General features: G+C 52.9%; 2 protein-coding genes across 6 annotated transcripts in view; one reads left to right on the top strand and one right to left on the bottom strand.

Annotated features, from left to right (window-relative positions):
- The window catches only part of NBEAL2 (neurobeachin like 2), a 29,576-nt gene extending 20,631 nt beyond the window's left edge, over positions 1-8,945 (bottom strand). For 3 of the 5 annotated variants that reach the window (XM_030306236.1, XM_030306248.1, XM_030306257.1), the window contains exons 1-5: positions 8,769-8,945; positions 653-741; positions 442-570; positions 257-338; positions 42-166 (exon numbers count right to left, since the gene is read on the bottom strand). In XM_030306236.1, coding sequence (XP_030162096.1) covers positions 42-166; positions 257-338; positions 442-570; positions 653-741; positions 8,769-8,819 — 476 coding nt within the window. In that variant the 5' untranslated portion in view covers positions 8,820-8,945. Of the gene's footprint in view, positions 1-41; positions 167-256; positions 339-441; positions 571-652; positions 742-1,347; positions 1,433-8,768 lie in introns of those variants that run through there. The other 2 variants (XM_030306241.1, XM_030306263.1) reach the window with 1 other exon arrangement.
- A 2,537-nt stretch (positions 8,946-11,482) lies between these two features.
- The window catches only part of CCDC12 (coiled-coil domain containing 12), a 56,422-nt gene continuing 45,835 nt past the window's right edge, over positions 11,483-22,069 (top strand). The window contains exon 1 of the mRNA XM_030306212.1: positions 11,483-11,612. Within this exon, the coding sequence (XP_030162072.1) occupies positions 11,517-11,612 (96 nt within the window). The 5' untranslated portion in view covers positions 11,483-11,516. The remainder of the gene's footprint in view (positions 11,613-22,069) is intronic.

Below are 22,069 nucleotides of genomic sequence, written 5' to 3'. Positions count from 1 at the left end.
GCTGGAGGGTAGAGACCCTTCTGCGGTGGGCTGGCTCTCACCCACTATGCTGGCGCCGCCAGGTCTGGTAAGGGTCAAAGAGGCCCTCGCAGAGGAGAAGGGCATGCAGGGCCACGTTCTCCAGCTGCGGCCCACGGCCCTCCTGCGATGCATGGGCTCCTTTCAGCTGTAGGTATGGGGACAGGGTGGAGGGGGTTAGCTGGGCCCTGGCTACCGCCTACCACCACCTCCCCACCCAGGGTAGGGCCCACCTCACCTCTGCCGTCAACCAGGTCAGCAATGCCAGCACCCGGGGCACCAGCACCTGGCCCCAGCCCGCCTCTACGTTCTCCAGGTTCCTGGAGAGAGGTCACAGAGGTCACAGGCACAGGCCAGCCCCACCTCGGCCCACAGTTCCAAGCTGCCCCCCACCGCCCCGTGCCGAGAACAACACGGACTCACCTGCAGAGAATGATGAAAAGCTTGAGCAGCAGCAGGGCCTGCTCCAGGTCCCCCTTGTCTAGCTGCTCGGCCAGCACGTGCAGCGCATCCAGCGGCAACAGTGGCACCTCTGCGCCTGCCTCCTCTGGCCTGCGGGGAGGGGGGTCACTAGGGCACCAGGCCCCTCCGTCTCCCTGCCCCGCCCCTGCCCTCCGTGGAGATTCAGCCTCACCTGCGTGGCTCCAGAGAGAACAGCGAGATGCTTTTCTCGAAGGCACCCACGAAGGCCTTCAGCCACTGCTGCAGGTAGCCCAGGTCCTTCTGCAGGCCAAGGAGTGGGGGGAAGAGCGGTGGGAGACAGAGAGGGTTCAGTGCACATGGGAAGGACAAGGGGGTGTAGACAGCAACGAATGGAGGTAGACGTGGGGTAGACAGGGGTCGGAGGCAGGGCAGTGCAGGTGGAGACAGTGAGGGACGGGGAGGGAAGGAGGATGGGAAGTTGGAAGGTCAGCATCAGAGGACTACCCCGCATACTGACAGCTCTCATGGGCTCCCTGTCTGCTTTCCCCAGTCTCTGCTCCCACCTCCCTAACTCCTGGGGACTCAGGCAAGCCTGACATAGGCAGGGGAGGGTGGGGCTTAAGTGTGCACAGTCCTGGGATGTGGCCATGGCCCACACTGGTGCTGGGGCTGAAGGCCTTCCACCCTCCAGCCACCCCTGATCCAAAGCCTTGGGCTGGCCTCTGCCTTCCACCTTCTCTCAGCTCAGCAGCCGCCACTACCTCCAGGAGACCTTCCCTGACTATGGCTCTGGTGCTACATGTACACCATGGGTCAGGCAGACCCATGCACACGCACACTCCCTGCAAGTACAAGCAGAATGCCCTACCTCGCCCTGGGAACCTAACGCCCTCCCTGGCTGGTTACCTGGACCCCAGGCCCCAAAGCCGGCTCCATGGGCAAGAGGGGCAGCGGCTGAGCCCGAGTCTGGGCGCCGCCAGGGAAACTTTGGCGTGAACGGGAAATGTCCCCTCCCGCCCCGGCAGGGGCAGGAAGCGCAGAGTCACGGTGGGGGAGGGGGGCCGCTTCCTCCCGGCAGACCGCAGGGATGTGGGGGGGCCCCCCCGGGGCACCCAGGGCCCTGCAAGAGAAGCTGCGAGGGACCTGGCCCAGCAATGGGGGCGGGGCCTGGAGTGCAGAGGGGCGTGGTCACCCTGCTCTGGGAGGGGCTTGGAGACCAGGGACTCGTTTTACTGGCATGAGGTCTGGACTTGGGGAGTCAGGGCAGGCCTATCTAGGGACAGGTTCTGATCCCTGATGCTATAGGGGCCCTTCATTCAAGGCACTCAGAGCTTCCTCACCTGGATCCAACACTTCAGGCCCAGGGAACAATGTGGATTATGGAGGACTCAGTCATACCTTTGCCCTGTCCCCCTTCCCTGTGTCCTGGACTTCCCACCTGGCCCTACTGGTCTCTACCCCAGGGACACAGTTGAGTAGGTCCTAGCCTAGCCCCAGTTGGCTCTAACCGCTATGCCCCTCCCAGGCCACAGAGTGGGTGGTGGCCTGGAGCTCCTCCTCCTACCCAGTCCTCTCTCCCACATCTGCAGCTCCACCCCCAAACCAGCTGAGCCCAGAAGGCAGCTTTCTTTCCCAGGGGCAGAGGGGTAGGGCAGGGACTGGACTGGAGAAGGCTGAAGGGGCAAGGGACACATCATAGGTGCTGCGTCCCCGGTGCCATGGACCTCAACCCAAGGACTTCTGGAACTACCTCGGGTGGATGGCTCATTTCTGCTGCCTGCAGACCCCAGACCACAGGGTAGGGACTGAATGGACCCCAGGGAAAGGGCTAGACCTCAGCAGAATGGGCCAGGAGCACAAGAAACCTAGTCAGAGCAAACCCTCACCCTGTGGCTGGGCACCTTACTTGTGCATTTGTCACAGACCCGAGGCCTGGGCAACTGTGAGAGGGGCTGGGACTACCAAGGTGCAGGCCCACACCACCGTGACTTTTTCTCTGTCAGTTACCTTCGGTGACCTCTCCACCCGCTGCCACTGGCAGCCTTCCTGCTCCCCTACCTCTGTCCACACCCCTTCTCTCCACCAATCAGCAATGACACCAAAATGCCCAACCCTGAGACACCAGAGCAGGCCAGGCTCTTTGACCACTTCTTCTGAACATTTCCCATTGCATTGGGGGAAAAGGGGGGCTCCAGAGAGGATGTCTCATCCACTAGAACCGCTTCAGCTGCTCTTCTGAGGGTGTTGAAAGCCAGATCTTTGTTTTAGGCCGGGGCCACTCATGGTTGCTGGCCAGCCCATCCAAGCTGACCGTGTGGCCCCTGCCTCAGCGACCCCACAGATCCCGGTCTACCTTCAAAACTGGCCCAACACCATCCTCTCCTCTTCTACCCCCCAAACCACCCCCAGGTAAGCCACAGACATCTCTCACCTAAAATGTGAGTCCCTTTTGCCCACTGTAGCTCTGCTGAGCCCCTGAAAACCCAAGTTTGACCGCGTCCACCACCCCTCCCCCACCCCACCCCACCTCCACCCCGCCCACCCAACCTAAGGATAAGGGCTCAACTGAGCCTGGCATTCCAGGCCCCCAGTCCAATTGCACCTGCTTCTCCAGGCTCTCCGTCCGCTCTGCATCACATCCTCCAGTCCAGGCCTCTATCCACCCCATGCCCCGCTGCCATCTGTGACCTGGGCTTTTGGTACTTAAGCAGAAACCTGCCACCCTCTTCGTGGCCATCACCTGGACTGACCCTCCCAGAACCTGGGTGGGCCCCTCCAACTCAGCACACTCCTGCTTTCCATCCCTAGAACCACACCCTTGGGCCTGTCCAGCAGGTCCAGGCTGGGCTGGGTTCAGGGCTGAGGCAATCAAGGTAGCCTTCATGGCTCTGGAAGGAGCATAAGGGGTCTCTCTAAAGCATAGGACTAGGGAGGATAGGGGTATCTGCCTCTCTCACCTCTGACCTGAGCCCCATGACGTGAGGCTGCGGTGCTCGGGGGCACAGGGGTCCCTGCAGGGGTCGGGGCTCACAGTCACAGTGGCAGTGTTGAATGCCAAGGGCTCCAAGAGCTGGAAGAGGTGGCTATGGTGCCTGGGCTTCCCACACTCTGCCTCCACTGGCTCCTCCCTCCCTTCCCAGCTCAGAGCAGGAATGCTGGGCAGGGCCAGTCCAGTCCCTAACTTGAAGGGGCCAGGGCCCAACCCCACCTCTCCCACGAGCACCCACACTCCTCCTCGGGCCCTGGGGCTCATGTGTAAGTGGTAATGAGGCTCTGCTGCAGGCGAGCAAGCTGCGGGGAGGGGGCGGTCAGTGGACCCGGGACAGATGAAGGGGACTCACTGGAGCCCCAGTCTATGCCCGGCCAGCCCTGAGGAACTCAGTACTAGGGGTGGGGAGACCCCAAGGGCTATTTGGGCCCAAACAGTCCCTGGGTGGGCACTGAACTACCACTTCCCCAGAACTCTGAGGTAACCCAGGAGGGCTGAGGGCAGGCAGCTTTGGCGTGGATGGGTGGGTGGGGCTGTCTGCCAGGGGACAGGGACGACCAAGCTGCTTGACACCGCGCTGCCCTTTGACCTGCTTGCCCTGCCCCAAGCCCAACACCGGCCCTGGCTTGCCCTGGGTGTCACCTCAGGGCCCAGATCTGGCTTCAAACCCCTCTCCCCATCACCACCTCTCTTGGAGTTTACAGTGGCGCAATACGCAAAAATTCCTTAACCAGCGTCTGGCGTCCAGTGTGCCTCAGGTACGCACGAGTGGCCGCCACTGTCTGATCAGCCAGTCACCCACCCAGCACGAGGTTTAGGCAAGTCCACGGCCTCCTCCCATGTCACAGCACCCCGTACCCCCTGGATGGCCCAGCCCCAAGGCATGACTCTCTGTCCCCACGCCCACGGGTCTGTAACAGCTTTGCCCTCCATGCTTCCTCTGCCTGAATGCTCCCCAGAGCCAGCATCTTTTTCAAGACCCAGCCCTGTCTGGTGATTCAGGGGCTGGGGCTGCCAGTCAGGGGCTGAGGGCACGGGTTCTGGAGTCCAGCCCCGGTTCTCACATTTAGTAGGCTGTTACTCAACATTAATCTCTTTACGCTTCAGCTGCCCCAAAAGGCTCGCTAGCCACACCCACCAGCACCAGGTAAGGCGAGCGGGGAGCTCCATCCCCAAATCCAGGGGCTCTGCCTTCCCAAGCCCTTGGCACGCTAGAGCAGCACTAACGTTCTCCCCACACACCTCGGTGAGTGACTAACGAGTGGCGGACCTTGGCTCACTAGCAGAGCCAAGGTCTCACGGGTGGCTGTCCCAGGTGGGTAGAATGGGAGTCTGTTGGTGGCCCCCAGGTTAGAGCCAGGAACAGGGTAAGGAGAGAGGATTGTAGCTCCACAGTGGGTGACCGCTCCTGGTCAGAATTGCCTGGGTGGTAGTGAGCACCCCATTTCCAGGGACAGGCAAGCAGAAATGGGACAGGGTGGGGTGGGGTCTGGTCAAGATAAACTGTTTCAGGCCTGGGGGTCTTCCCGCTCAGCATCAGGAGGGTGATGGCAACGTCAAGCCGAAGGTGGCTTCTGGCTACACCATGGGGCCCGGAGGTCAGACTTGGAGGACCTCAGGTCAAAGAATGAAGCAGGAAGATGGGGACTTTGCCAGAGGCAATGGCAACTGAGGCACAGTGCTACAAGTTCCCCGGGTGGCTGGACCAGGCTCTCCCCCTTACCTGAGGATGGGATCTTGAAAGGGGTGGACCTTTTGGTCTCCATAATGCCCCCTAGGGCTTAACCTTCCCCTTGTCCTATCACTATGGAAACCGAGAATTTCCTTCCAGGGTCCCCATAGTAACCGACCTTGTTTCCATGGGGACCCCACACTTCCACATCAGCTCCCCAGTTGCCATGACAACTCCAGGGATTACCAGCCCCTCCCCCCATGCCTGGGCTCTGTGCTACTCTCCCCATCACCTCAGTCCTGCCCCGTCAGCTGCCTTAGGAATAAAGGCAGGGAAGAGGAAACCCTGGTTGCTCCTCTGAAGTATAAGCACTAAGGAGGCTATTCTGCCTCGCTTTTCCCCATTTGAAGAGGGTAAACTGAGGCACGGGGAGGCATATGATCCAGCTAAAGTCCCAGAGGAAGCAGAGGGCCTGACCAGGTTTCCATGAAGCAGTGGAGGTCAGTAGTCAGGTTAAGGACCAGTGAGGGGTGAACAGAGCAACCTCACCTCCAGCTCCAACCTGACCTCCCTGGAACCCCGAGTCCTCAAAGGCGTAACTGGAGAGTTCAGCCTGGGCTCCCCACCTGTAACCTGAATGTCTGACCTGTCCTGACCCTGGCGGCCCTGAGCGCCCCCAGATGCCATGCCCCCCAGCACTTCCTTTCACTGGGGGGCTGTTGAGCAACACTACTGCTCCGCCCAAAGAGGGGCTGCTCGTGTGCGTGTTATTTTGCATAACTTTTACATGCTGCCCAACTGCCAGCCTGCTGGGTGCTGTTCCCAGTCCTCCTGTCCTCACCCCCTTGCTAGCCCTCCCTGGGGAAGCCCCCACCTATCGCCTAGGCACCCCCTCACTCCTGACAACTGGCCTCTCGTGCTTCCCACTGCCTTGTGCTGGCTCCTGGAGTTCCCATCCCCTCTGCCCACAAGGCCCAAACTAAGCCTCCGAGGGCATGACAGGTCACTGTTGTGGGGCCTGTCTCCTGCATCCAGCCACTCAGCTAACACCTGCGGAGCCTCTGCGAAACATGAGGTGGGGGGAAACTGCCAAGTAGCAAGCACAGTGAGGGTGAAAACGGGGACCTGCCTGATCTGAGGTCCAGCCCAGTCAGGGGGACAGGAGACAAAGGCCCCCCCAAACGGGAAGGAGAAGACTCCATGCAGAGGAAACAGCTTGTGCTGTCCCAGGGTGCAGACCCACCTAAGGCTTCCTGCCCACAGAACTAGACCTTTCCCAGGACAGAGACTGGGTCAGAACTCTGCCGGACTCTGCCCCAAATGTGTCCGATGACCTTGGTATGACCCTGCCTTGGTTTCCCTACCAGGGCCCCGAGGGGCTCAGATTGAGTGATGTCCAAGGGCTACTCCTCCCTCAGCAGTGCTCCTTCCCCACTTGTGGCCCCTAGAGGGAGGGGGGTGGGCGGGTCTGAACCTGGGGTCTGTGAGGAGAAAGGAAGGGCAGAAAGGGGGGGTGCTCCCCTGGGCGGGCCTAGACCCACAACTGGGAAAACAGGTTTGCCAGCTGATGTCAGCTCTCTGCTGAGGGGAGGGGCACGGTTGTTGGGAGAACCTTCTGACTGGGTGGCTGGCCAACTGAGGGGTCTCTTAACACAACACCCTCTATCAGTCTTACCTTATCTTACCCCTCCCCCAAGCACACACACACACACACACACACACACACACACACACACACAATAGGTCCCTAGCAGGGCTCAAAGTAGCACAGCCACCACTCCCTGGGAGCCCAGCATGGAGGGGTGGGGACCTGTTCTGAGAGCAGGAGCAGGACCATGTGGGCAGGAAGGCAGCACTGGGAGGTTGGCCGAAGCTTCCGGTTCATACTCACATCCTGGATTTGTTTGCTCGGCCCTAGGCCACCCCCTGACTGCCCAGGCTTCTGGGGCTACAACCAGCCAGCCTGTGCCCCAGACCTGCCCTGATGAAGTGAGGAGCTGGGAGAGGGGACTCAGCACAGATGAGTGCTAACCCCCCCCCCCGAGGGAATAGGGGGGCTGACCATTTGCAGAACTCAACTAGAAGGGTAGGCAACCATGCTATGCTGGAGGTACAGTCCTGGGAGACAGTACCAAGGCAACCTGAAGACCCACCATTAACGTCCCTCAGACTCATTATCTGGTTCAAGTGCCCCCTCCCCCCGCCCCGCCTTCGTCTGGTCACCATGGGGAAGAAACTGAGGACCAAGAACCTGCCCACAGCCACACGGGCAATCAGACGCATGGGGGCCAGGGGCAGATTTCCTTCTGAATCTTTTCCCTTCCCAAAGACCAACCCTTGGAGATGTCAACAGAGAGGCCTGGATAAGGGAACCCAAGGAAGCAGGAACTTTCTCTGGTTCAGACAAGCCATACTGGCTACTTCTCTGCGGAGTCTAAGCTACCCTGAGATCAAGGGTGTGCCAAATTTACAGATAGAGACTCAGAGGTGTAAAGAGCTTGCCCTGGGTCACACACGCTGCCTCCTGCCAGGGGCCTGGACCTCTCACCACCTAAGGGGACTCAATAAACTGTGGCACTTATGGCCTGTATTCTAGGTCCCTAGGGCCCCCCAGATCCATCCTGCAGTCCTAGGAGACAGTCAGCCAGCCTCTTCACAGAGGGCCAGCTGATCTGGTCATGAACTTCCCCCTAGTGACGAGATCAGGGGCACACAATAGCCCATTGTGCCCAGGGCACACCTGAGCCAGCAGCATGATGCCAGGCAGGTGTAGGGAGGGAGGCTGATGCTAGGTGAAGAGGAGGGGGGCATTACCCTGGAATCCCTCCCTGCTGTGAAAGCAGAAGGAAAGTGGGAGCCTATGTGTGTGAGACAGAGTTTGGGGGACACCAGATTTTCAGCTCTGACAGGACACCTGGGTCAGAGTCACTCCCTTCACCTTCAGAGGCCACTTGAGGTAGTCTCTGAGACAGGGCAGGGAACTCAGGAGGGGAGGGCCTCCCTCCATCCCTTTCAAACATCCCTCCTAGCTCACCTCCCCTACCCCCTCCTTCTGCATCCAAGGCAAATCTTTCCTTCTGGCTGGACCCCCAGGAGATAGGGGCCTCCTCGGTCAGGATCAGGGAGGAGCTCATCACTGCTGGTGCCCTGGTGGGGAGCAGTCTGAGTTGACTCAAATCAGATCAAAGCAGGACCCTACCTTTCCACCTCGCCTGCTGGCACCCAGAGTCCACTCCGACCCATTGACCACGACCACCCAATGGGGCCTCGCCCACAGGAGGGGCAAGCCCAAATGCAAACTAAGGCTTCCTGCCTCTCCCAACCCTCCCAGTCTCTCGTTTATTTTCCGGGCCTCAGTTTCACCATCTGTAAAAGGGGGGAAGTGTCCAGCCGTCTGTATCCGGGTCCCTCTCCTCATCACGCACGACCGAGGCTGCGCGGTACCCAACCCAGAGGCTCTGTTGAGGTGCACGCCCGCGAGGGTCATCCCCCAGGTATAAGTGCCGGAGGCACCGGCGGGCCGGGGGCGGCGCACACGTGTGTGCGGAGCCCAAGTCCGCCCGGCGCGCGCTCATCTACACGGCCCCAGGGACGCGGGGCGCAGGTGCAGCAGGCGCGGGGCTCGCGGAGCTGGGGGCACAGCGGGACGGCGTGGGGCGGGCTCACCTGAGCATAGTAGAGCAGCCACAGCTCGTACAGCCGCTCCGAGGCGGCCATGGCCCGGCCCGGCTCCGGCCCTGCTGCGCGCCACCTGCCGCCGCCGCCTCCTCCGCGCCGCCCGCCGGTTGCCCTCGGCCAGGCCCATGGGCGGAGGGCGTCACTCCGGGGCGGAGCGGCGCGGTACTACTCGGGGAAGTAGTACTGGCCCCCGCCGCGCCGAGCCACCTAAGTCTGCACGCTCCTCCTCCTCGCGGCCGGCCGCCTCCCGGCTTCCTGCACTTAGCTGCCGCTACCGCCGCCCCGCCTCTCCCGGGACCGTGCAAAGGGCGGGGAGCCCGGAGGGAGGAGGAGCTTGAGGTCAGGGCGGCCCCGGAGGGCGCCCCGCAGCCCAGCTCGGCAGCCCAGCTCGCAGCCGCAGCCGCAGCCATCCCCTAACAGTGCCTTGAAAAGGGCCAATCTGAGTCTCCCTGACGAGGGCCGGGGTCAGGTTTTCCAGACTCGCCCTTAGTCTAGATCCACCCCCGGAGCAGCCCGCTTAGCTGGAATTGCCACCTTTTGTGCAAGGAACAGGGTCTGGCGGGGGGGAGGACTGCGGGATGCGTTCAGATGGCCAGATTCCGTCAACGAATAATGGTAACAACAGCCACGATGACACTTGTGGAGTTTACCACGTGCCTGGTGCTGTTCTAAGCACTTTCATGGGGGAGACCAAATATGCAGTTTTTGCTTCTACTGTTTGTGGAGCAGGATGGGGGAAATCAGAGCGCAAGCAGCAGGGCATTCCCAAAATACCTCCGGAGAAGCAGTGCCCTCCACCTGTCAGGCAGATCCCTGGAAGATTTAGGCAGTCCTCACGGATCCCCTCTTCAAAGGATCCTCCTAGATATTCCAGTGGAGGCATCCTCCACTCCAGGGCTCAGTACTTGGCGTCACATCTTTTGTTTTCTTTAATCTCAAGAGGTCAAAGGCAAGAGGATGTCTCATGCCTCTGTTTTACAGATGGAGAAATTGAGGCCCAGATAAGCCAAATGAGAATCACTTGGGTAGCCAGGGACAGCGTGGACAGGGATGGAGGCCTGACTGACTCTTTGCTGGGCCTTTGCCACCATCACCACTGGACCCCTCTCTCCTCCCCAAACCAGCCTGCCCTGGAGGTGAGGGGTCCCCTGGTGTTGGGCAAGGGTCAGGCCCTGTGTTGGAGTTGGGAAGTTTGTGAGGCTCAGAAAGGTACTATCAGCTAGAGGAACTCTAGGAGTCTGGAGTCCCCTAGACCTTGAGTGGCCAAGAGAAGACAGACTGTCTCCATTCCCATCCTTTTCTGTCCTCCTGGCTTCTTAGGCAGCCTTTCCACTCTGGCTTTTTTTCCTGCTCTGTCCATCCTACCTCTGAGGTGACATTTCCTGAGCACTCACTACCTGTGAATGAGGTTCTGTCAAGTCACCCCTCCTGATGCAGGGGAACAGGGCACCAAAAGGCTAGTGAGGTCAAGGGTTGTTTTGGAGGGACTGAACAGAGGTCTTGTGGCACAGGAGCCTTTGAGGGGAACTGGGAGGAGTGGGCATTCACCTGCTACCAGCCTGGGAAGGGAGGCCCCAAGCAGGAAACAGCTTTGCTGAGACAAGTCGTGGTATGTGTTGGCGGGGTGGGGGGTGGGGGGGGCATGGCCTCTGTGTGGCTTTTGGGACCTTGACATCCTATCAGAAGATCTTGACTTCAGAGGCACCTGTGTGGCTCAGTCGGTTAAGTGCCCAACTTTGGCTCAGGTCATGATCTTACAGTTCATGGGTTTGAGCCCTGCATCAGGCTCTGTGCTGGCAGCTCAGAGGCTGGAGCCTGCTTTGGATTCTGTGTCTCCCTCTCTCTCAGCCCCGCCCCTGCTTGTCCTCAGATTCTCCCTCAAAAATGAATAAACGTTAAAAAAAAAAAAAAAAAAGGGTCTTGACTTCAGCCAAAGTGGTCTCCTGGTTGTCAGGGCATTCTGGTTAATGCAGGAAAGACCCTGGCGGCTCCTGCTGGGGAGCAGTGCACCTCTTGGCCACTTGTAGTCAAGGCCAAACCAACTCTCAGCTTAGTTCTCAGGAACTAAGCTCAGGAGGTTCCTGGGGCCCACTGGGCCAGGTTGGGTAGTCTGACCCTGAGTACTCTGCTGCTTCAGGGTGCTTGGAGGTGGGAGGGGATCATCCTTGAGGCCGAGGAAATGGCCACTGCGCAGGAGCTGAGAGTCCTGAGAGTAGTAGACACAGAAGCGCATGAACAAGTGCATCAGGAGCCACTTGATAGCAGCAGAGGAAGGAAGAGGCAGATCTCTTATTAAACTAGGATGGGAGTGGAAAGTCAGGGAAGACTTCTTTGAAGGTATTCGGGCCTTGAAGAATCAGGACAAGTGGATACGGAGGGTCAGCACATTCCAAGTGGCCGATACGGAGCGCGCTGGGGTTTGCGCATGCTTAGGCAAAAGCCAAGCGATCGACGCGCTCTATCCTCCTTCACTCAGGTCTGATTCCACTTTGCTACTTTCTCACTGATTGGCATTGGACGAATCGAGCCTTACAACCTTTCTCTTTGCCGTGCCCTCCCCCAACAGGCGAAGCGAGTTGCGGGGAAAGATAGGGCGGGCCCTCCTATAGCAACTCGGTATTGATTGGCTTTCGAGACTTCCTGTTCTCCCATTCCCGTCCCTGGATTGGCCACCAGAGGTTCATCTACTCCCTGGGCCTGCGCATTGCGGGACAAGGGAAGCGGCGGGCGGGTAACATGGCCGCTACTGCGGCTGGTGTGGGCCGGCTAGAGGAAGAGGCGTTGCGGCGAAAGGAACGGCTGAAAGCCCTACGGGAAAAAACCGGGCGCAAGGTGAGGAGTGCGGAGTGAGGGCCGTGGAGAGGTAGTCAGCGTTGGGATCCAGAACAGGGACGAGAGGACAGGAGAGTAAGAAAAGGCAGCTGCTAAGGACGCGCACGCGCGCCCGTCTGGAGCATGCGCGAGGAGTCGTAGCCCGCCTACCAAGTCTGTGCTAACTGCCTGGGACTCTTGGCGCTGATGCTGTGGTCGCGCATGCGCGGGGGTGGGGCGGGCAGTGGTGAGCGCGCTACGGTCTTCACTACTGTCTGGTCAGTTTCCCGCGTGGGTCTCCTGGGCAACTTCTAAGTTGGAGATGCTCGTTGGATTAGGTGTGATTTTTTTTTTCGCGTATGAGCGCCCTGAATCATCCGTTTCCCCACGACCCAGCCGGCCTTCCATCTCTGGTGAAATTCACTGAATTTGGCAGACGCCTGCCCACCAGTGCGCCCTGGGCACGGCAGTACGAGACTGTGCTCTGGGCGTTGAGCTGGAGTCGATGAGTACAAAGTCTAAAAAGAAAACCCCAATTTCTTGGTCATGGTGCACCTCAGGGAAAGGGGAGAACACTTCCCAGGCTACTTCTCTGGGGATGGATCTCCTAGTCCTATTAGTGGCCAAACTTGGAAGCCTCTTCTTTGCTTTTGTTTGACACCAAAATAGTCCGATTACATTTCCACTTTCTTGATTTTTCTGAGTAATCAGGAGGAAGGAGAACTCTGAAGTTCATTACCTGTGCGAAGTTCATAATCCTGTTCCTGTCACTTGGGGTCGTGGGACTTGGGACAAATGGCTTCATCTCCTTGATCCTGTTTCTTTTTAAATTTTTTTGTTTATTTATTTTTGAGAGAGAGTGAGAGGGGGAGGGGCAGAGAGAGAGAGAGGGAGAGAGAGAATCTCAGACAGGCTCCACACTATCAGCGTGGAGCTGGATGTGGGGCTCTAACTCACAAAACCATGAGATTGTGACCTGAACTGAAACAAAGAGTTGGATGCTTAACTGACTGAGCCACCCAGGAGCTGCTTCTTGAGCCTGTTTCTTCATGTCTGCAGTGGAGGATAACAACCCCTCTATATTAATTCTTGCTGGGTTATTTTGAGATCTGACAGGATCATCTATATGAAAGAGCACTAGAGACCACAGAGCGGGGAGGTTGTCAGTTCTGCTCTCCTTGGATGAGCAAAAACTCCTCTCTCAATTCTACAAAGTACAAAGGATGGTAAATATCTAGACCTTCGAGGGATGGGGGAAAACAGGGACTCAACTTTCCAACTTTAAAGAATCAGACTGGCCAATCTGGCCCCTGTTTCCTTTCTACAGGGCGGTCTGGTATCCTGAGGGAAAGTACAAGGGGAAGTAATAGAGAGTGAAAACTAGCCAGATTGGCTTCTGCTTTTGTTGGCAACTTGTCGGCCGTGTCAGATCGCTGTGCTCAAAAACTGCCTGACCTAGGGAAGCTCAAGCCTCAGCCTCTCAGTGGGTAGCCAATCTGTGCTGTTGGGTTGTATTTAGGGCCCAGATTATTGGGGCTGGACTTGAGGTCAGAATACAAAGGACAACGTAGCATCTTCAGGGCCCATTGCCATGGGAAGAGTGTCCAGGAGCACTGGTTTTAAAGAAGGATTCTCAGGGTGCCTGGGTGGCTCAGTTAACCAACTCTTGGTTTCAGCTCACATCATGATCTCACCATTTTTGGGATCAAGCCCCATGTTGGGCTCTGCGCTGACAGCACAGGGCCTGCTTGGGATTCTCTCTCTCCCTCTGATCCTCCCCAGCTCATGGTCTAAATAAATAAACTTAAAAAAAAAGTGGAATTCTCTCAATGGGCTGAAAATATGTCCTGATTGCTATTTTTTCTCAAAAATGTTTTATTGTGGTAGAATACACATAACATAAAATTTACTATTTGAAATATGCTCTTAACGGTGTATAACTCTACCATGATGTCCAGACCTTTTTAATCATCCCAGATATAAACTCTGTACCCATTAAACAATAACTTCCCATTCCCTTCTCACCCCAGCCGCTGACAACCACCATTCTATGAATTTGACTACTTCAGGTATCTTACATAAGTAGAATCATATACTATTTGACTTTTTATGACTAGCTTATTTCACTCAGCATAATGTTTTTAAGGTTTATCCGTGTTGTAGCATGTGTGAAATTTCATTCCTATCTAAACCTCAGTATTACTTAGTACACATACCACATTTTGTTTATCCTTTCATTTGGGGTTGCTTCTAACTTTTGGCCGTTGTGGGTAATGAATGTACAAATAATCTGTTTGTGCTTCTGTTTTTTCAGTTCTTTTGGGTATGTACCCAGAATTGGAAATTTTGGATTGTGTTTTAAGGAACTGCCTGCCATATTTTCCATAGCAGCCACTCAGTTTACATTTCCAGCAGCATATGGATTTCAATTTTTCCACATCCTCATCAACACTTGTTACGTTCTGTTTTGTTGATTGTAGCCATCCTAATGGGCGTGAAATTGTATCACATTGTAGTTTTGATTTGCATTTCTGTAATGCTGAGTGACGTTGGGCATCTTCTCATGTGCCTGTGGCCATTTGTATATCTTTTTTGGAGAATGTCTATTCAGGTTCTTTGCCCATTTTTTAATTGGTTTTTGTGGTTGAATTGTACAAGTTCTTAGTATATTCTGCATATTAACTCTTTATCAGATCCGGGATTCACAAATATTTTCTCCCATTTCCAAAATTGTCTTTTCACTTTCTCAGTAGTGTCCTTTGATGCACAGAGTTTTTAATTTTGATAAAGTCCAGTTTTCTTTTGTTGATCCTGCTTTTCATACCTAACGAACCATTGTCAAATCCAAAATCCTAAAGCTTTCCCCCCATTATTTTCTTTTAGGAGTTTTATAGTAGTAGCTCTTACATTTAGGTCTTTGATCCATTCCAAGTTAATTTTTATGTATAGTATTATGCAGTGTCTAATAACGGTCTTTTGCACGTGAATATCCAGCTTTCTCAGTATCATTTGTTGAAAAGACTGTCCTTTCCCTGTTGAGTGGCCTTGGCACCCTTGTTGAATAACCTTATTTGGGGGCTCTCTGTTCTGTTTTATTGGCTTATACATCTGTCGTTTTTCCAGTACCACACTGTTTTGATTACTATAGCTTGTAGTAAGTTTTGAAATCAGGAAGTGTGTGTCCTCTGACTTAGTTCTCTTTCAGGATTGTTTTGGCTTTTGGGATCCCTTGAGATTGCGTATGAATTTTAGAATGGATTTTTTCAGTTTATGCAAAAAACACCGTTGAGATTTTGATAGGGATTGCACTGAATCTGTCGATGATTTTGGGAAGCGTTGCCATCCTAGCAATACTAAGTCTTCCAATCCATGAGCATGGGATGTCTTTCCATTTTAAGTCTTTAATTTTTTTCAGCAGTGTCCTTTAGTGTTCATTGTACAAGTCTTTAGCTCTTTGGTTAAATTTATTCCTAAGTATTTTATTCTTTTTGGTGCTATTATAAATGGGATTGTTTTCTTAATTTCCTGTTCAGATTGTACATTGCCAGTGTATGTAGAAATGCAACTGATATTTGTCTGTTGATTTACAAAATCAACATCCTGGAACTTTGCTGAATTTGTTTGCTATTTTAACAGCTCTTTTTTCGTGGACTCTAGACTTTTCTGCATATACAAATCTATCGTATGTGAACAGAGACGGTTTTGCTTCTATTCCAGTTTGGATGGCTTTTATTTCTATTTCTTGCCTGATTGCCCTGGCTAGAACTTTAAGTGTTATGTTGGCTAGAAGTTGTGAAAGCAGTCATCCTTATTTTGTTCCTTATCAAAGGGGAAAATCTTTCAGTCTTTTAACGTCAAGTGTGACATTCACTGTGGGTTTTTCAAATATGGCCTTTATCATGTTGAGGAAGTTTCCTTCTGTTCCTAGTTTGTTGGGTGTTTTTATCATGAAGGAGAGTTGAATTTTGTCAAATGCTTTTCTTTATCAGTTGAGATGATCATGCAGTTTTTTCCCTTCATTCTTATTATTGTATTGCATTAATTGGTTTTTGTATGTTGAACCATTTTTGCATCGCAGGAGTAAGTAAATTCCTCTTGGTCCTTCATCATTGCTGGATTCAGTTTGCTGTATTTTGTTGAGGATTTTTGCATCGGTGTTCATGAGGGATATGAGTTTGTAGTTTTTCTTGTAGTGTTTTTGGCTTTGGAATTAGGGTAATGCTGAACTCCTAGAATGAGTTAGGAAGTATTCCCTCCTCTTCAGTTTTCTGGAAGAGTTTGAAAAAGGGTTGGTGTTATTTCTTTAAATGTTTGGTAGAATTCACCAGTAAAGCAATCTGGCTCAGGGCTTTTCTTTGTTGGGAAGTTTTTGATTACTCATTCAGTTTCCTTATTAGATACATATAGATGTATTCAGATTTTTTTCTATGTATAGATATATAGATGTTTTCAAATTTTTTAATTTTTTCATGAGTCAGTTTAGGTACATTGTGTATCTCTAGGAATTTGTCCATTTCATCTAGATTATCCAATTTGTTAGTGTACGGATTGCTACTTCAGTTGGGTTTAATCTTCACAGTTCTGGCCTCAGAAGGTTCTTAGCTGTGAACTCATTTCTAAAAAATGTGCAGTCGGAAATCACATGGCTTCTATCTTGGAGTTGAGAGTTCACTGGCTTTTGGAGTTTCCTTCCATTCTTTTTAAGGAAGAGTTATTGTGAGGCTACATTCTTGACTCCATTGGGAAGCCTTTTCCTTTCCTGGTGCATCTTTCCTATCCAGGAGCTCCTGATTTTTCTACCCTCTCTAGTCCTTTTCTTGCAAAGGGGGAGTTAGAATATTTTGTTGACTCTTTAGTTTGCGGGCTGTGGTGTCAATGGTGGATCAGTGCCAGGTGATGAAATGTGGTTTGGCTTGGTTCAGAATGGGCTATTGGAGCTTGTAATTCATTCCTTCAACAGACGTGCACCGAGTGCCTACTGCGCGCCAGTAATTTAGACCCTGGAGGTACAACAGTGAACAAAGCAGATAGAAGTCTTTGCCCCAAGAAGCTTGTGTTTAGCTGGAGAGACAGATGGTCAGGCAACATGTAGTGTTGGACAGAGAAGGTGCTACGGAGAAAAGGAAAGAAGGGAGATGGAGAGTACATAGTGTGCCTGTTTTTCTCTGTAGCTCCTAATGGTTTGATTTCCTTTACTAAAGACAGCAGTGTTTTCAACTTTAACATGGTAACGGTGCCTGTTGCCTGCTTTATCTTACCTAGGTCTGGATGACCACCCTGAGAAGAAAGGAAGAGGGCTAATTTATAGGTGGAAGCATTGAGGCTGATAAATGTGAGGTAGTTTGCCAAGGTCACGTAGCTAGGAGGTATCCCAAGTGAGTGTTAAGGTTAGGAGAGGCCACAAGAACATGTGGTGACTCTTTCTATGCCCTGACTTGGACTGGTTGCCCAGATGCAAGGTAGGGGTGGCTTGAAAAACTTCATTGTATACTTCCTGATACCTTTTGGTTTTGTGAGTTACATGCTTAAAACAAAAACAAAAAAACACAACACTGGAAAAAGAGCACAGGTCCCAAGTCCAGGCTGCCCTTATACACAGGTCTTAATCCCCTCTGGATCCTGATTTCTGGCCCTCCTTTCCCCTGGTGAGGATGGGTGTAGCCTTATTCGCCACAGTTCTCTCTCTCTCTCTTAATGGTAAAATACATATAACCTAAAACTTGCCATTTAAACATTTTTCAGTGATATTAGTATATTCACAGTGTTGTACCACCACCACCACTGATTCCAAAACTTTTTTATCACACCAAACAGAAATGTGACACCCATAGAACAGTAGTAACTCTTCCCCCTTCCCCTCTCCTAAGCCCCTTGCAACCTCAAAGCTGATGAATTTGCCCAGTCTAAGTACCTCATACAAGTGGAACCTTTGTCCTTTTGTGTTTGGCTTGTTTCCCTTAGCATAAGCATGAGTTTTCAAGGTTCTTCCATGTTCTAGCATGTAAGAGAATTCCATTCCTTTTTAAGGCTGCATAATATTCCACTGCATGGATTATCACTTGCAATGGATGTTTATTCATTCGTCTGCTGATGAATGCCTATTGGGTTTTGTGACTAATGCCGGCATTGGCGTGTTGGTGGACTTACTGGTTTATAAGTGTTATTGGAGTCCCCGTTTTCAGTTCTTTTGGACATATACTTAAGGAGTGGAATTGCTGGGTCATATAGTAATTCTATGTTTAACTTTTAGAGGAACAACCGAACTGTTTGCCATGGTGGCTGTACCATTTTCCGCTACCACCAGCAGTGCCTGAGGATTCCAATTTCCCTACATCCTGCCGACACTTATTTTCCCTTAAAAAAAAAAAATTGTAGGGGCGCCCGGTAGCCCGGTTGAGTGTCCGACTCTTGATTTCAGCTCAAGTCATAATCCCAGGGTCGTGAGATCGAGCCCCGCGTTGGGCTCCGTGCCGAGTGTGGAGCCTGCTTGGGATTCTCTCCCTTTCCTCTGCCCCTCTCCCCCACTTGCATGGGTGTCTTTCTCTAAAATAAAAAACAACAAATGATAGTTACCCTAGGAGGTCTGAAGTGGCATCTCATTGTGGTTTTGATTTTCATTTCCCTGAAGGTAAGTGCCGTTGAACATTTAATCATGTGCTTATTTCCCATTTGTATATGTTCTTAGGAGAAATATCTATTCATATCCTTTGCCTATTTTTCAGTTGGGTTGCTTTTCTGTTATTGAGCTGTAGTTGAATTCTTTATATATTCTGGGTATTAAACCGTTATTAAATATGGGATTTCCAGGTATTTTTTTCCCATTCTTTGGGTTGTCTTTTCATTCTCTTGGTAGTGTCCTTTGATGCACAAGTTTTTAAGTTTTATTTATTTTTTTTTGTAAGAGTGCTTTTAGCGTCAGATTTAATCTACAGTTCTTTTTTTTTTTAATGTCTGTTTATTTTTGACAGAGAGAGAGAGAGAGAGAGAGCGAGCATGAGTGGGTGAGGAGCGGAGAGAGAGGGAGACACAGAATCCGAAACAGGCTCCAGGCTCCCAGCTGTCAGCACAGAGCCTGATGCGGGGCTTGAACCCACAAACCGTGAGATCATGACCTAAGCCGAAGTCGGACGCTCAGCCACCCAGGCGCCCCTAATCTACAGTTCTTAAGTGATATTTCTCTTAGGGTCAATGCCTGAGAGAAAGACAGCCAAGGGTCTCCAGTTTGAGTTAATTTTCCAGCCCACAGTCATTTCTTGTGAGCCATCTGAGTGGGGAGTCTGGGAGGGAAGTAAGGCTGGCCTGCTGTGGGCAGACGGGGAGCAAGGGGTCCCCTCCTGCAGAGTGGAAGTGGCTCCCCACTTGCAGCTCAGTTGTCTGAGGTGAAGACGAGAACTGAGTTTCTCAGCCTGCCCCTGCTGATGGAGAGTACCTGTCTGCCCCAAGGGGATGGCTCCTTGCTGGTCCCCTACAACTCAGTGGCAGGTCCCTCACTGATACCTGTAGGCACGTGGTTTTGCTGGAGGCATCAAGATTTCCTGCATGGGGTTGATGTCCCCTCATGGTGTTAGCTTCCTCCCCTCCCTGCAGCAGACTATAAACTTGGTTTGGTGACAGTATGGGGGAGAGCCAATCCTGACATTGTGACAAACGGAGACAAGATCAGGGTTGTAAGGTTTCCGCATGTTATTCAGCTGTAGAGTTCAGCTATAGTTGTGCAGCTGGCACTTATAAAGTACTTCCTTGCTAGCCCGCTGATTGGTGGGGGGGCCAGTCAAGAGGTTCAGAGATGCTAGGGTGCCCACGGTTAAGGAGCATAAGTGACTTCTGGATTCCAGCATGCAAGAACCCCTGCAAGAAGAGGATTCCATGCAAGGGTGCAGGACTGCCTGTGGGTCAGCCAGCCCAGGCTGATAGGTGGGAAGAAAACATAAGCTATTAGACTGTATTGCTGGGGGTCATTTCTGGGAAAGCCAGGCTGGGTCTGGGGACGCTTCATGAGAAGGCACAGTGGCATTTGGGCCAAGGCGTGGAGGATGGGACTGGGAAGTGAATATTGAGGTAGCTGGAAAGGAGTATTCCAGGGGAGCAGCTCAGAGGGGGGAACAGTTGGGGGGAACAGTGGGGACAGTCAGGGAGGCTCCAGAGGGTTTGACAGCGAGCATTTGGCTGTGATTGCAGTAGGGGTGAGGTCTGAAAGTGCTGTTGGGTGCTTTGGTGGCCAAGTTCTGCAGGAGCCCAGGCTTCTAGCTGGGAGGGCAGCCACCCATATTTCTATATTGTACTTGAGCCTCATTTCTTGGCGCTCATGCAGAAGTTCCAAGCTGGGTGAGTAGGTGAACAGTTCAGAGCTGTGTAGAGGAAACTCTGTGGCATCTCTCTACGGTGCTATCCAGCAGGGCAGTGTGAGGCCGTTTCGTCCTTCTCTCATGTCTTTCTCAGCAGTCAGGTGGAGGCTCCTAAAGGTCATCAACTTGGCACAAACACTTGCCCTTGGCTGTCGGCTTTCCTGAGCATTTAGCCTGGATTGGACTGTCTCGTTCCGTCCTGTGACAGGGAGTCTCGTGGTGTGGCTGGCCAGCTCCTCGGGCTGCTCATGAGCTCAGGAGCAAGCTTTGGCCGTCAGCTTGCAGCTTCCCCAGTGGTGCCTGTCTCTCACCCGGCTCTATGGACCGGAGCAGTAGGACTTGGTGTGGCCACAGCAGTGTTCTGCACAGAAGCTGTGCTGGCCGGTACCCTAGCCATAGCCACATGTGGCTCTTGGGCCCCTGAAATGTGACCAACAGGATGTTTCATTAAATTTTTTCGCTTTTAGTTAATTAAAAAAATTTTTTTTTTTTTTTTAACATTTATTCAGTTCTAAGAGACAGAGTGCGAGCAGGGGAGGGGCAGAGAGAGAGAAGGAGACACAGACTCTGAAGCAGGCTCCAGGCTCCAAGCTGTCAGCGCAAAGCCCGATGCAGGGCTCCAACTCATGAACTGTGAGATCATGACCTGAGCTGAAGTCGGATGACTGAGCCACCCAGGCCCCCCTCGTTTTTAGTTAATTTGTATTTAAACAGCCACACTTGACTTAGGGTTGTCTTATTGGACAGTGCATCTCTGGAGGACCTGTTCCCTCTCGCCCAACTCGTAAGAGGCCGTGTCTCTGACTGAACTCCTTATTTATTGAGAGCTATGAAGGAGAGGGTAAGTGGAAACCCAGATGACCATGAGATCAGCCTTGGGGAGCCTAGCGTTGCGGCAGAGGGCTTTGAGGTTGTCAGTCTTCATGGCCGCTGTCTGCAGCAGATGCTTATTTCTGTGTGCATTATTCTCTGTGTGTGCATTAACTCCGGTGGAGTTAAATGCTGACATTTCATCGAGGTACAGTTATGAGTTATGTGCTCAAGAGACTGGCAGTCTGGAGAGTAGAGCAGCACCAAGGTGGAGGGGAGCACGTTGATAATGTCAGACTTGGGTGCACCGGGGAGGGTCTTGGCCAATGTGGGCTGAGGGTGGAAGGGGAACTGGAGGGAAGGGCTGGCAGTTGTTGGTGGGGGGACAGTGAGGGGTGGGGTGGGGTGGGGTAGGGTGGAGTGGGGTAGGGGTGGAGAAGAGCCTAGTGTTCTAGGTGAGGAGTCAGACTTGTCTGTGTCCTGCTCATCCGTCAGGAAGTTGCCGCTGGCCTGACCTCATGTGGCCATATCCCCATGCCCTGTATAGAAGAGTCACTGCCTCCATGTTGACAGCCTCTTGCAGATCGGCTGTCATAACATTTACGTGGCAGCTTGTGAGGGGATCTCTTGATTTGCTCAATCCACAAGCAGCCCTTTGAGGTGGGTTTAAAACAGTTTATCCCTGTTCCATAGACCAGGAAGCCCTGGCCCTGTGTCCCTCTCTGCTTCTCACCCCCAGATGCTTGGGAAGAAGCAGCCCCCAGGATGGGGTCTCCTTCCCATCACACACAGAAACTGCCATCAGGCCGCCTGGTGGACGCTGGGTGGTATAGTGGAGAGCATGGGCTTTGGAGCCAGATGGATTGTTTTGTTTGGTTTGTTTTAAGTTTTCGGAGCCAGATGGATTTTTTTTTTTAAGTTTGTTTATTTTGAAAGAGAGAGAGAGAGAGAGCTCAAGGGAGCAGGGGAGAGAGAGAGAGAGAGGGAGAGAATCCTCTCTCTAAGAGAGAGGGGGAGAGAATCCTAAGCAGGCTCTGCACTGTCAGCACAGAACCCGATGCTGGGCTGCAACTCAATGAACCGTGGGATCATGACCTTGAGCTGAAACCAAGAGTTGGACATTTAACTGAGTGAGCCACCCAGGTGCTCCCAGATGGATCTGATTTAAATCTCAGTTCCACACGTCTGTGGGACCCAGAGTGGATCTTTAAAACTCTGAGCCTCCCTGGCCTTGTCTGTAAAACCGAGACATGGCTTCTGACCTCATCAAGTAGCTAGAAGAACAGAGAAAGAGGTCCATGAAGTGGCTAGTTCAAGGTCTTA

The sequence above is a fragment of the Lynx canadensis genome, chromosome A2 (assembly GCF_007474595.2).
Source record: "Lynx canadensis isolate LIC74 chromosome A2, mLynCan4.pri.v2, whole genome shotgun sequence".
Taxonomy (NCBI): Eukaryota; Metazoa; Chordata; class Mammalia; order Carnivora; family Felidae; genus Lynx; species Lynx canadensis.
The sequence above is the reverse complement of the archived record's forward strand: the minus strand, read 5'-3'. Positions and strand labels throughout refer to the sequence as shown.